The sequence below is a fragment of the Lithobates pipiens genome, unplaced genomic scaffold (assembly GCF_037356315.1).
Source record: "Lithobates pipiens isolate NorthernLeopardFrog02 unplaced genomic scaffold, aLitPip1_a1.2 Scaffold_28, whole genome shotgun sequence".
In the NCBI taxonomy this organism is placed as follows: domain Eukaryota; kingdom Metazoa; phylum Chordata; class Amphibia; order Anura; family Ranidae; genus Lithobates; species Lithobates pipiens.
The window spans coordinates 25627288-25640327 of NW_027507789.1; the positions used below are offsets into that span (position 1 = coordinate 25627288).

Below are 13040 nucleotides of genomic sequence, written 5' to 3' on the forward strand. Positions count from 1 at the left end.
TCTTGATCTGTTTATTATTTTCATTATTATGAGTATTTCCTTCTTAATATCATATCTGTGTTTCTGGGGTTCAGGAAAAAAAATACTTCTGTGAAATGTTGGGTTGTGCAGTACTGAACAGTAAGTTGGAATCGCTCTTTCTGTTTCAGCTCTGTCATAGGACTGCAGTCTCTGGTTACATGGGAAAGTATTTTTATTGGGATATTTGCGTCTGTGATGGTCCTGCCAGTACAACTTCTTTTCTCATTTCTTTTTAGGGAAACACGTAGCTTGGTAAGTGATACCCTGGTGATTTAAACACTGATATTGTTCCCTCCATTTATTATTAGTGCCCATACAGTATCCACACACTAGAGATCAGATAAAACAAAAGAATACAGCGCTCACACTTAAATATACAAATTTCATAGAAATGTTCATAAAAGTCCCATAACAAAACCTATATTCAGTGTTCCATATCTCCTACGTGCATGACAAGATTGTAAAAATATGTGCTCCATTCCGCCATGTGCCAACACACTGTATACCGCACTCACCAGATTAAATTGATTACAAGAAAGTCAAAACACGCTTGTTGTGATATACACCTCCAAGACTGGAAACATTTGCCACTTTGATACAGGAACCATGTGAGGTCAATCAGAGAAGTAACCAAGGGTACCAATGACTGCCTACACTACTTGCCTCCAGAGTTCTCTCAGAGCCACCAGGCATTAGCATAAGAAATATTAAGAAGGAAAGGGGAAGACTCCCAAAGTGATGTAACATGTAACATTTATTGCTCCTGAGAACATCCCATGCGAATGACGAAACGCATAGGGTGAGACTTCCGGTCTGGTGGAACGTACGCTGGAATACCAGCAGCCCCTTCTGGTACATTATTGTGAATGCCTGATCTATTTTAACACACTGTAAGTGCAATGTTACCTTGTTTAAATAAACATTACTTCACTATGGGCAGCTTCACCTTTACTTCTTAATGTTTCTTATGCTAATGCCTGGTGGCTCTGGGAGGACTCTGGAGGCAAGTATTGTCAGTGGCCAGCGGCACCCTTGGCTACTTCTCTGATTGAGCTCACATGGTTCGTGCATCAAAGTGGCAACTGTTTCCAGTCTTGAAGGTGTACCATATGTTTTGACTTTCTTGTGCAAACAAGGAGTCAATTTAATCTGGTGAGTGCGCTATATGTTGGCATGTCAGCTGTTCTCGGAAAGACCTATTTACTAGTATATTGGTTTATCAGCATGGGTGTTGTTTGCTTTTGTTTTTTATATTTACTAAGATCAGATACCTTTTAATTAGTCCTTCCATCTATACATTTCGATGTATCTCTTCTCCTAACCCCACACTAAATCTCAGCGTAGTATTTTTACAAAATGACAATATTGTGCTAAATCCCTCTTGAGATGCGCACACACACACATTGGGATCTATTTATTTTTTATTTATTTTTTTTTAATTGCTGTGCAAATGTATACATGATATCTGCCACCAACAACAATTCCATGGTCAGAGCCAATCAGATCATTCATCTTCCCCATTTTATTGTTTCGGCGAACAGTGAAAATCTTGACCAAGGCTTCATGCTTTATAAATTTGTTTTTGCAAAATACATTTTTATGGATTGACATTTTTCTTTGATACCCCGTCATTGTCAGGTATTTGTAGAGGATTCTGCTACTTCCACCCAATCTACAGATCAGGATATTCATATGGATGCATCATCCCTTTTGTCTTTACCTGGAAAAGCCGATTCTCTCCTGGACATCAGTTCACTCAGCTGTGTAAGTGGCAACAGGGCTGGGACAAGGGGTGGGCAGGAGGGGCGGCTGCCCTGGGCACTGTGGTATCATGGGCAGTGGGGGGGCACCACAGGGAAATAGGGGGGAGGGGATTTGTGTTGGAAAGGGGGATTTTTGGGGGGCAGCAGGGAGTAAGTATTGTTCTAGGAGGGGAAATTTGGGGGGTATGCTAAAATCTAGGGTCGAGAAGGAATGGGGGAAGAAGATTTGTGCTAGGAAGGATGACTGGGGCGCTTTGTGCTGGAAGGAGGGATTTGCAGTGGGGTTCTTGGGAGGGGTAATCTTAGGGGTAGATAATTTGTGCTAGGAGTGATTTTTTTTTTTGGGGGGGCTCTTGATTTGGGGGGTGGGGGATAAGATTTGTGCTGGGAGGGGGGATTTCAGCAGGGGAACAGATTTGCACTGGGAGGAGGGGGGATTTATGCTTAGGGGGTGAAAAAGAATAGTGCTCAGTTTATTTTTTTGGGGGGGGGAGGATTTTTCATGACGCATAATGCTCATACACCTTGGGGGTGGGGGTGCAGTTTGGCATGTTTGCCCTGGGCTCTGGATGACATTTGTCCCGGCACTGAGTGGCAACATGGCCCAATAGCTAAATGTAAAGCAACAGATTTAAAGTGTAATTTCTAACTAACCATAGCTATTCTTAAAGCAAATCTTCACTGCATATGAGCTCCAGAAACCAAAAACACTATTTAAGCACTTAAGGACAGAGCCTCGTTTTGAGATTTGATGGTTTAAAACGGGTCTTTTTGCTAGAAAAATTACTTTGAACTCCCAAACATTAGATATATTTTGTCTAACACCCTAGAGATTAAAATGGCGGTCGTTGCAATACTTTCTGTCACACCGTATTTGCGCAGCGGTCTTACAAGAGCACTTTTTCTAATTAAAAAAATAAGACAACAGTAAGAGCCCATTCACACAGGGGCAACACGACTTGTAGGCGACTTGAGTCAGGCAACTTGGACACGACTTGAGTTAAGATCACAGCGCGACTTGGGACGACTTCAAAACTACTTGTGATGACTTCAAGCCCGACTTGGGACGACTTACAAGTCGCCCCAGGCCAGGCGACTTTTGCCGAGGCCAAGCAGAGAATGAGCTCAAGGGGGAACTCCACGGCAAATTTCTGAAAAAAATTTGGCGTGGGTTCCCCCTCCGAGAGCATACCAGGCCCTTAGGTCTGGTATGGATTCCAAGGGGAACCCCCTACGCCGAAAAAACGGCGTGGGGGTCCCCCCCAGATCCACACCAGACCCTTATCCGAGCACGCTACCCGGCCGGCCAGGAAAGGGGGTGGGGACGAGCGGGCGGCCCCCCCCTCCTGAGCCGTACCAGGCCGCGTGCCCTCAACATGGGGGGGGTGCCTTGGGGGAGGGGGGGCGTGCGGCCCCCCCACCCCAAAGCACCTTGTCCCCATGTCGATGAGGACAAGGGCCTCTTCCCGACAACCCTGGCCGTTGGTTGTCGGGGTCTGCGGGCAGGGGGCTTATCGGAATCCGGGAGCCCCCTTTAATAAGGGGGCCCCCGGATACCGGCCCCCCACCCTATGTGAATGAGTATGGGGTACAATGTACCCCTACCCATTCACCTGTGGAAAAAAAGTACAAAAAAAAAACACAACACAGGGAAAAAATATTTTATTGCACAGCTCCGGGGGTCTTCCGTCTTCGGGGGTCTTCTCGCCGGACTCCTCCGCTATCTTCTTGTAGCTCTTTTACTAGCGGAGGAGTCCGGCTTTCTTCCTCCCCGCCGCCGGCCTCTTCTCCCGACTTCGGGGGTCTTGTCCCCCTCTTCGGTTCTTCTGCCGGGCCACCGCGCCTTCTTATAGCTCTTTTACAGGCGGTGGCCCGGTCTTCTGTCGTCGCCGCCGCCGCCGCCTTCCGTTCTTCTTCTTCTTCTTCTCCAGGAGATGTTGACACGACGCTCTCTCCGGCCGGAATGCCAGAGCCGCCCTGCGCTGCCACTTATATAGGGACAATGGGGCGGTGTCACATGGGTTGATGTCACATGGGTTGGTCACATGGGTTGATGTCACATGGTGACCCCACCCCCTTACCATGTGACATCAACCCATGTGACCAACCCATGTGACATCAACCCATGTGACACCGCCCCATTGTCCCTATATAAGTGGCAGCGCAGGGCGGCTCTGGCATTCCGGCCGGAGAGAGCGTCGTGTCAACATCTCCTGGAGAAGAAGAAGAACGGAAGGCGGCGGCGGCGGCGGCGACGACAGAAGACCGGGCCACCGCCTGTAAAAGAGCTATAAGAAGGCGCGGTGGCCCGGCAGAAGAACCGAAGAGGGGGACAAGACCCCCGAAGTCGGGAGAAGAGGCCGGCGGCGGGGAGGAAGAAAGCCGGACTCCTCCGCTAGTAAAAGAGCTACAAGAAGATAGCGGAGGAGTCCGGCGAGAAGACCCCCGAAGACGGAAGACCCCCGGAGCTGTGCAATAAAATATTTTTTCCCTGTGTTGTGTTTTTTTTTTGTACTTTTTTTCCACAGGTGAATGGGTAGGGGTACATTGTACCCCATACTCATTCACATAGGGTGGGGGGCCGGTATCCGGGGGCCCCCTTATTAAAGGGGGCTCCCGGATTCCGATAAGCCCCCTGCCCGCAGACCCCGACAACCAACGGCCAGGGTTGTCGGGAAGAGGCCCTTGTCCTCATCGACATGGGGACAAGGTGCTTTGGGGTGGGGGGGCCGCACGCCCCCCCTCCCCCAAGGCACCCCCCCATGTTGAGGGCACGCGGCCTGGTACGGCTCAGGAGGGGGGGGGCCGCCCGCTCGTCCCCACCCCCTTTCCTGGCCGGCCGGGTAGCGTGCTCGGATAAGGGTCTGGTGTGGATCTGGGGGGGACCCCCACGCCGTTTTTTCGGCGTAGGGGGTTCCCCTTGGAATCCATACCAGACCTAAGGGCCTGGTATGCTCTCGGAGGGGGAACCCACGCCAAATTTTTTTCAGAAATTTGCCGTGGAGTTCCCTCTTGAGAGCTGATAATTCTGTCAAAGTCGCCTCCGTATAAACGGAGATCCGACTTGGAGGCGATCTCCATTGAAATCAATGGGTACCAGTCGCCTACAAGTCGGATAGAAGTAGTACAGGAACCTTTTCTGAAGTCGGAGCGACTTCAGTAGTGTGCATTAAGACGGCTCTCATTCACTTACATTGATTTTTAAATGTTGTCCGACCTGAGGCGACCTGAGGCGACTAGGGGCGACCTGAAGTCGGATCAGGAGTTGCCCCTGTGTGAATGGGCTCTAAAGTTAGCCCAATTTTTTTTTCATATTGTGAAAGATGATGTTATGCCGAGTAAATTGATACCCAACATGTGATGCTTCAAAATTGCGCCTACTCGTGGAATGGCGACAAACTTTTACCCTTAATCTCCATAAGCAATGTTTAAAACATTCTACAGGTTGCATGTTTTGAGTTACAGAGGAGGTCTAGGGCTAGAATTATTGCTCTCACTCTACCGACCACAGACATACTTCACATGTGTGGTTTGAACACCGTTTACATATGAGAGTGCTACTTACATATGCGTTCGCTTCTGCGCACGAGCTCAGTGGGACGGGGCGCATTAAAAAAAAAAATTCTTATTTATTTTACTTTTTATTTTTACACTGTTATTTTGAAAAAAATAATGTGTTACTTTTATTCCTATTACAAAGAATGTAAATATCCATTGTAACAGAAAAAAAGCATGACAGGACCTCTTAAATATGAGATCAAAAGATGCAATAAAAAAAAAAAAAAGTAATTTGAAAAAAAAAATGTCCCTTTTAAGAGCTATGGGCGGAAGTGATGTTTTGACATCTTCCCCTCACTCAGCTCCATAACACACACAGGAAAGGACCCTACCATGCTCCGGTGCCCTACGCCGCTTACCGGAGCCGCCGACGGCAGCGGTGGAGGGCATCAGAGGGCGGCGGGGGCGTGGCTCTCTCCTGCCACCAATAAAAGTAATCTCCCCGCAGAGACCACTTTTATCTAAAAGCTGACCTCCTGCTCTTGAAGAGGATACCAGGGTTATGGTAGCTAGCTGCTGCCATAACAACGACATTCCTCTTCAAACAGCCGACGTATAATGACGGCGGGCGGTCAGCCGGCAAGTGGTTAATTCATTTTTAATATTCAAAGCAAACATTCCTATCCATCCATGTCTCCATGCTTAATTTTGTTGAGAAATCCTTTTGAAAAATCACCCCCTAGCATTTCTGGCAAACTGAAAAAGTAACCCAGCTATTGACCCTCCTGAAGACTCCTGGGATGTATGACATCATTTGCCTAGGCAAGAAACCAGGAAGTAACTAAAATGTATGGGAAAAAAAGGTTAAAACAAGTAAAATATATATACTTTCATATCTATTTACTAATAGTAGTAGCATGAGGATTAAAATAATCAATATTGATTGGGAGAGTGAAGTTGCACTTTAAAAATGTCCCTCCTGCTACTGATACTGCCTACCCTATGTTAAAAAAAAAAAAAAAACTGTATTCTTACCTATTTTTAGTCTGGTCCAATCACTTGATTCTGCAGCTCTAGCTCCCCTGTGTCGGGGACTGCTCAACAATGGCTGGGAATTCCAGGAGTGGTGACATCACCCGTAGCCTCCCATAGCCCAACCATAGTCTGCGCTCCCTTCTCTCACCTGCAGTCAATTTCACTTTAAAAAGAATACCCAATCAAGTCCAAGGATAATAAAAAATATTTTTGCATGCACATGATTGGATGATGAAAGTCAGCAGAGCTTCACCTCGTTCCCTTACAAAGTGAACCGTCTATTTGGTTTTACTAGCTCATTTACTAAAGGCAAAAATGCTGTTTACTTTGCAATGGAAGTTGCATTTTTCAAGGGAACTTTCCCCAGAGTTTAGTGAAAGAGGTGAAGCTCTTCTAAAACAGGGCAAAAACATGACAAAAACAAAATGCACAATGAAGTGTCATAAATCTCCTTGTTTTTCTGATACAGTTCTTAGAATATTAGCTTGGTTATCTTTTCTCCTGAAAAAGCCCTAACAGGTGGAAACATGTTGGGAGTCTGTACCTTTTATACTGCTCTGGAAATAAGAACAACAAGACAATGTTAATAGCATGTATGGCTTTAATATGGACCGTTTTTAACATTGCGATTAAAAAAATTGTGAATTTTATATTAATGTAGCCTACTATTGTCTATGTCAGGGGTCTCCAAACTTTCTAACCAAAGGGCCAGTCCGTCAGACTTTAAGGGGGCCAGACTGTGACCAGTGTGAATAGAAAATTCAGTGGAGTCAATGGGAGTAAACAAAGCCCCATCATTGTTATTAGTGGGAATGAATATTGCCCCATAGGGCCAGATAAAGACAAGCAGAGGGCCACATCTGACCCTTGGGCTGCCGTTTGGAGACCACTGGTCTATATTGTGAACCTTTAAAGTCCCAATAGGTGCTGTGAAGCTGTGGTCACTCACCCACCCACACCATTATCAAATTTTCATGAATCACCTAATGATTATTCTTTTTTTTCAGGCTTCCATAAACAGCAGTAAATTTACATTTGACCTTGAAAAAGGTGGCAGCTGGTTTGCAGAGAGGTGAGTAGACTATGTGGGGATCGGTTTTCTGGGTAGGGTTTCCTAGGAGCAAATTATTCTGTTAATGAGCCGTTTTGCACTTTGGGTATTGAGCTCTGTGTCCCTTTAATTTGAAGCTAATTTTTCCAAATACTGAAATGTGGTGGCGACATAAAACTGTGCGTTTCAATGACAAGTAACTTTACATCCCCCACCAGTACTTTTTTTTTCCTGCCACTGGATGTCCTCAGCCTGATGACCAGCATAATTCAACCCACTTTTTGCGGAGCCCAGGCAGCCCTGGCCCCGTCCCACCCTGTGAATGAACAATGAAAGTAGAAGCAGCACAGTGATGAGCTCATCTCACTTTGTCGCTCTGCTTTCTCCTCCTGTCAGCATGCTTCTTCTCAGTATGTGAACTGATTGACTGCATGCAAATAAAGCAAAGAAAGGCTGGGCTGGAGGATGGCTGCAGGGGGAAACGTCGAAATATTTGTTAAAAAATGTGGGCTATTTTTTTTTTCAATGTAATCATTAATATATTGGTGTCTGTTTGACATTACATTTGCAGTTTGGGGGAGGTAAAAACATACAGCTGATGGGGCGGTAATGCTCAGCCACATTTACTGCCCCCAACCATAGTTACATAATTAGTCAGGTTGAAAAAAGACTCAAGTCCATCTAGTTCAACCATAAAAAAATATATATATATATCATACAATCCCATGTACCCAATCCTATACCCACAGTTGATCCAGAGGAAAGAGAAAAGCAGAATCCAATTTGCTACAGCAGGGGAAAAATTCCTTCCTGATCCCTGAGAGGCAATCGGATTTTCCCTGGAACAACTTTACCTATAAATGTTAGTACCCAGTTATATCATGTACATTTAGGAAAGAATCCAGGCCTTTCTTAAATCTACTGAGCTGGCCAGAACCACCTCTGCAAGGGAGTCTATTCCACATTTTCACAGCTCTTACTGTGAAGAAACCTTTCCGTATTTGGAGATGAAATCTCTTTTCCTCTAGGCGTAAAGAGTGCTGTGTCCTTTGTGATGATCGTAACGTGAATAACTCAACACCAAGTTCACCACATGGACCACTTATGTATTTATCCATGTCGATTATATCCCCCCCCCCCCACAATCCCCTCTTCTCAAGAGAGAATAAATTCCGCTCCTCTAATCTTTCCACACAGCTGAGCTCCTCCATGCCTCTTTATCAGTTTGGTTGCCCTTCTCTGCACTTTCTCCAGTTCCCAGATATCCTTTTTGAGAACTGGTGCCCAAAACTGAACTGCATATTCCAGATGAGGTCCAGATGAGGTCTTACTAATGATTTGTACAGGTGCAAAATGATATCTCTCTCTCTGGAGTCCATACCTCTCTTAATACAAAAAAGGACTTTGCTCGCATTGGAAACCGCAGCTTGACATTGCATGCTAATATTGAACTTATGGTCTACCAAAACCCCCAGATCTTTCTCCACTATGGATTCCCCCAGTTGTACTCCCCCCAGCATGTATGATGCATGCATATTCTTAGCCCCCAAGTGCATAACTTTACATTTATCAACATTAAACCTCATCTGCCACATAGTCGCCCAATTAGACAGTGTATTGAGGTCGGCTTGTAAATTGGAGACATCCTGTAAGGACGTTATTCCACTGAATAGCTTGGTGTCATCTGCAAAGACGGAAATGTTACTTTCAATCCCAGACCCAATATCGTTTATAAACATATTAAAAAGTAAGGGTCCCAGCACTGAACCTTGGGGTACACCACAGATAACCTTAGACCATTCAGAGTAAGAATCATTAACCACTACTCTCTGAATTCTGACTTTTAGCCAGTTTTCTATCCATCTACAAACTGATATTTCCAAACCTGTAGACTTTACCTTACACATGAGTCATGGGTGGGGAACTGTATCGAAAGCTTTTGCAAAATCCAAGTATACCACGTCCACCGCCACCCCTCTGTCCAAGTATACCACGTCCACAGCCACCCCTCTGTCCAAGTATACCACGTCCACCGCCACCCCTCTGTCCAAGGTTTTACTTACCTCCTCATAAAAAGAAATCAGGTTTGTTTGACCACTCCCCCTTAAGCTGCAAACACAGTGGACAGGGGTGTATCCCCACTGTTATTTTGCCAGCTCGCCATATTTTAACCCCTGGTTGCAAAGCAGTATCAGCATAATCCCATTCAGTTTTTTGGGTCACATTTGGCAGGCACAATTAGCAGTAATTCCTGCTGAATGTGACTTAATAAACTAAATGGGGCTGCCGGTTACCATGCTGAAATCACGTGTAATGCATAGGGTTGCGGTATGGTGATGCAGGTTTTTTAGGGTTAAAACAGGCAACATAATGCATCCTCACTGCCTTTCAAACACCCCCTGAAGAATGATCCAATGCAAATAGCTTTTTAGAGTTGTTTTTTTCGTGTGCAACAATTCTGTTCTAGATTGAGTGGGTGGTTTAGTGCCAGTTTTTACAGCCACCCGGGACTCACCAGAAAGATCTCCATCCACCACCATGGAGGTGTGATAGGGCAAGTTTGTCTTTTTAGCTAAGTGCCCCATGTCTCCTGCACAAATGACTAAATTTGGATCTTCCATCAGATCTGGACCTGCCTGGATGTCCTCCTGTGAGAGCCTATATGACGTCCACGGTGATATCCTGACTGAGTCAGGATTCGGTTTCATGCAACCTTTATGCAAGGAGAAAGAAAAAGACCAAAGGGGGTTCCTGTCATCCTGCAGCTCGGGAGATGATGATCCTCTGTCATTATCGGAGGGGTCCAGCAGCAGTCCACATTTCACTCTTTCAGGTATTATTGTGCTCTTCCAAGATCTGGAACGCCTATGCTAAAATCCATCAACATGTTCCATCAACATATCAACGCTTCCTGAAGCCCATACACTCCTGGAAATGTAGTCTCTATTTCTATACTCTTGCTTCTCCTTTAAAGAACGTCTCTGCATGTGACCTGTAATAAATACCTCCCAATTGGGAAATAACACCTTAATACATAGGGGTTCATTTACTAAAACTGGAGCGTGCAAAATCTGGTGCAGCTCTGCATAGAAACCAATCGGCTTCTAGGAATTTTTTTTGTCAAACTTTAACTGAACAAGCTGATTGGCTACTATGCAGAGCTGCACCAGATTTTGCACTCTCCAGTTTTAGTTAATCAAGCTCGTAGCTCCTCAGCGTATCATTACACCACGTTGACCTTCCGTATCACATTACATGCTAATAGATTGTACGTTCTTGAGAAGGGAGAACTCCTTTTACTTGTGAAATAATAAATGTGGTCACTGTACTTCTACAAGTTTAACTACTCAGTGGTGCATTCTGTGAATTATGTAGTGTAAATACAGTATGCCTACATGGATGCAGTGTTTCTCCTATGAAAACATCAGGACCGGCCATGAGACTAATTACACGTAATGGTTTCCTTATATCTGTTAGGGTGCGGTTTGAGTTCCTGCCAATTCCCAGGTTGAGACTATATGGGACTCTGAAATCTACCCCTGCTACTGCATTCTTGTGACGGGCCCTATAAATACACTGCTATAAATTCTTAAAAATAAGGAATTACCTAGAGCAGCCTTTCTCAAACTGGATTCTGTGGAACCCTAGGGCTCCTTCAGATATTGCTAGTCTCATATTGTTCTGAATATTGTTCTGTATATGTTGGCAGGTGCAGTTTATTTTCTCCACTGCAAGTGGCGCTCAACGGTAGTGTCTCTGCAGCTGGAGAGAAAGTCATGAGGAACATAGATGCTCTATGGTTTTCTGGGTCACTGGGGAAGCAATTCAGTTGGATGCTGTTGCCTCATGTGACTCTGGAAACTCTCTTGGGTCAGGCAGAGCCTATTTAAGGCCCTGGCTCCCAGGTTCGGCACACATTTGTGAGTTGGTAGAGTAGGGACAGGTATCCTGCCTGTTAGAGACAGTACTAGAGTTAGGGAAAGGTTCCTGACAAGGCGTAAAAGCATAGGGCTGCATCTCTTCTGGTCACTGTCCAGATTGGGCAGGAGATGGTCAGGCCGCATTCTTCCCCCTCTCAACAGACACTGTCAGTCTGGCTGGAATCTGCTTCTTTCACGTTGCTGGAAACCGTGAGTGAATCCAGCTGGTCAGTCTTCCCACCGTGTTTGTTGTGAACTGTTGCTACATTACTTCAATACAAGTACTCAGTATTCAATTACTACATTGCACCTGACTGTGTGAATTATTGCCGCCACACGCTGCACCCCACTTACACCTAAGCTACCACCATCTCCAAAGATCTCCTAAGCTATCTGCAAGAGGGGCATTTTTCACACTGACCATTAATGTAAGGGGCATTCTAAAAAGTTCTTCCTACTGACCACCAGTATAAAGGGGTCCTTTCCTACAGGGGGCCATTCTCCCACTGACACAAATGTAACAGAGCACTGCAATCACTCACAATGAAAGGGATCACAAAACTGACCACCATATAAAGCTTAGTTCATACTGGTGGCAGAGAAGTGGTAAAACAGGTGGTTGATCTGTGTTTTTATCACCCACTGACTGCCTACCTCCAAATTTACATTGTGGTCATAGGTATAAGTTCACATTGCTTTGTGGTGTGGCAATTTTAGGGTAGCATGTCTAGTTTGACAGGTGGCACTGCCCGACAAACTTGCCCATTGAAGTCAAGGGACCACGCCAGATGTTCATCATAGTTTAATGAAAAATCTCTATTGGGAAAAAGAACCCTCTTGGGGATTGAAGAACAAACCCCTGTAAACTTGCTGTCAACTGTGGTCTGAAGTGTGATCTACCACGTATTGCTTTCCAGAGGGCAGTACAGCCTGTCCCTTTTGTGTAAAAAGGTCTATGAGGGCAATCAACTGACCATCAATGTAAGAGAGCAAAAACTATATGAATTTCTTTAAGTCAGCCTTTTTCAAACTTTTCACCTCAGAAAAACCCTTGAAATAATTTTCAGGTCTCAAGAAATCCCAGTATAATTCATTCGTGGTCAGTGGAAAGAATTCCCCCTCTTACAATGGTGGTAAGGATGCCATCTTTACAGACAGTGAAAAGGGTCATTAGTGTCATGCCGCTGGCACTGCTAGGTGGTGCTGGACTCGCAACTATGCAGGCATTATCAGATGGGAGGTCAGTCAGCCACAGCGCAAGGAGATCATAGCAACCTCTGGAGGAACCCTAGAGCTCCATGGAACCCTGGTTAAGAATGGTTGCTTTAAAGTGTTACCAAAAAAATGACAGTCAGTTGTCAATGGATTTCTGCAGACACTATGCAATCTCTACAAAACCAATCAATATCAGAGAGGAATAGACTGTTAGACTTTGCTTGTAGTCTGCTACTAGTCTCCAGAGCAGGAGTCACCAAAGTTTCTATGCGGTCAGTAGAAAATACATAAGAGGGATTAAACAATGCCTCATAATCATTTGTTAGTGGAAGTAAGAATATTACATAGCACCTGTGGTCAGCAGGAAAAGGAACAGTGCACCATCATTCGTATCAGTGGGATAAATAGTGCCCCATTTGTATCAGTGGCAGGAATTATTCCCCCATTGTTGGTATCGGTGCAGGAAATAGTGTCCCATCATTGGTATCAGTGGGAGGAATAGTGCCCCCTCATTGGTATCAGTGGCCGGAATTGTGC

General features: G+C 45.3%; 1 protein-coding gene across 1 annotated transcript in view; it reads left to right on the plus strand.

The window, feature by feature from the left end:
- LOC143934977 (polycystin-1-like) overlaps positions 1–13040 on the plus strand; it is a 136715-nt gene that overhangs the window by 101689 nt on the left and 21986 nt on the right. The window contains exons 31-34 of the mRNA XM_077458524.1: positions 150–273; positions 1660–1785; positions 7325–7389; positions 9993–10201. Coding sequence (XP_077314650.1) covers positions 150–273; positions 1660–1785; positions 7325–7389; positions 9993–10201 — 524 coding nt within the window. The remainder of the gene's footprint in view (positions 1–149; positions 274–1659; positions 1786–7324; positions 7390–9992; positions 10202–13040) is intronic.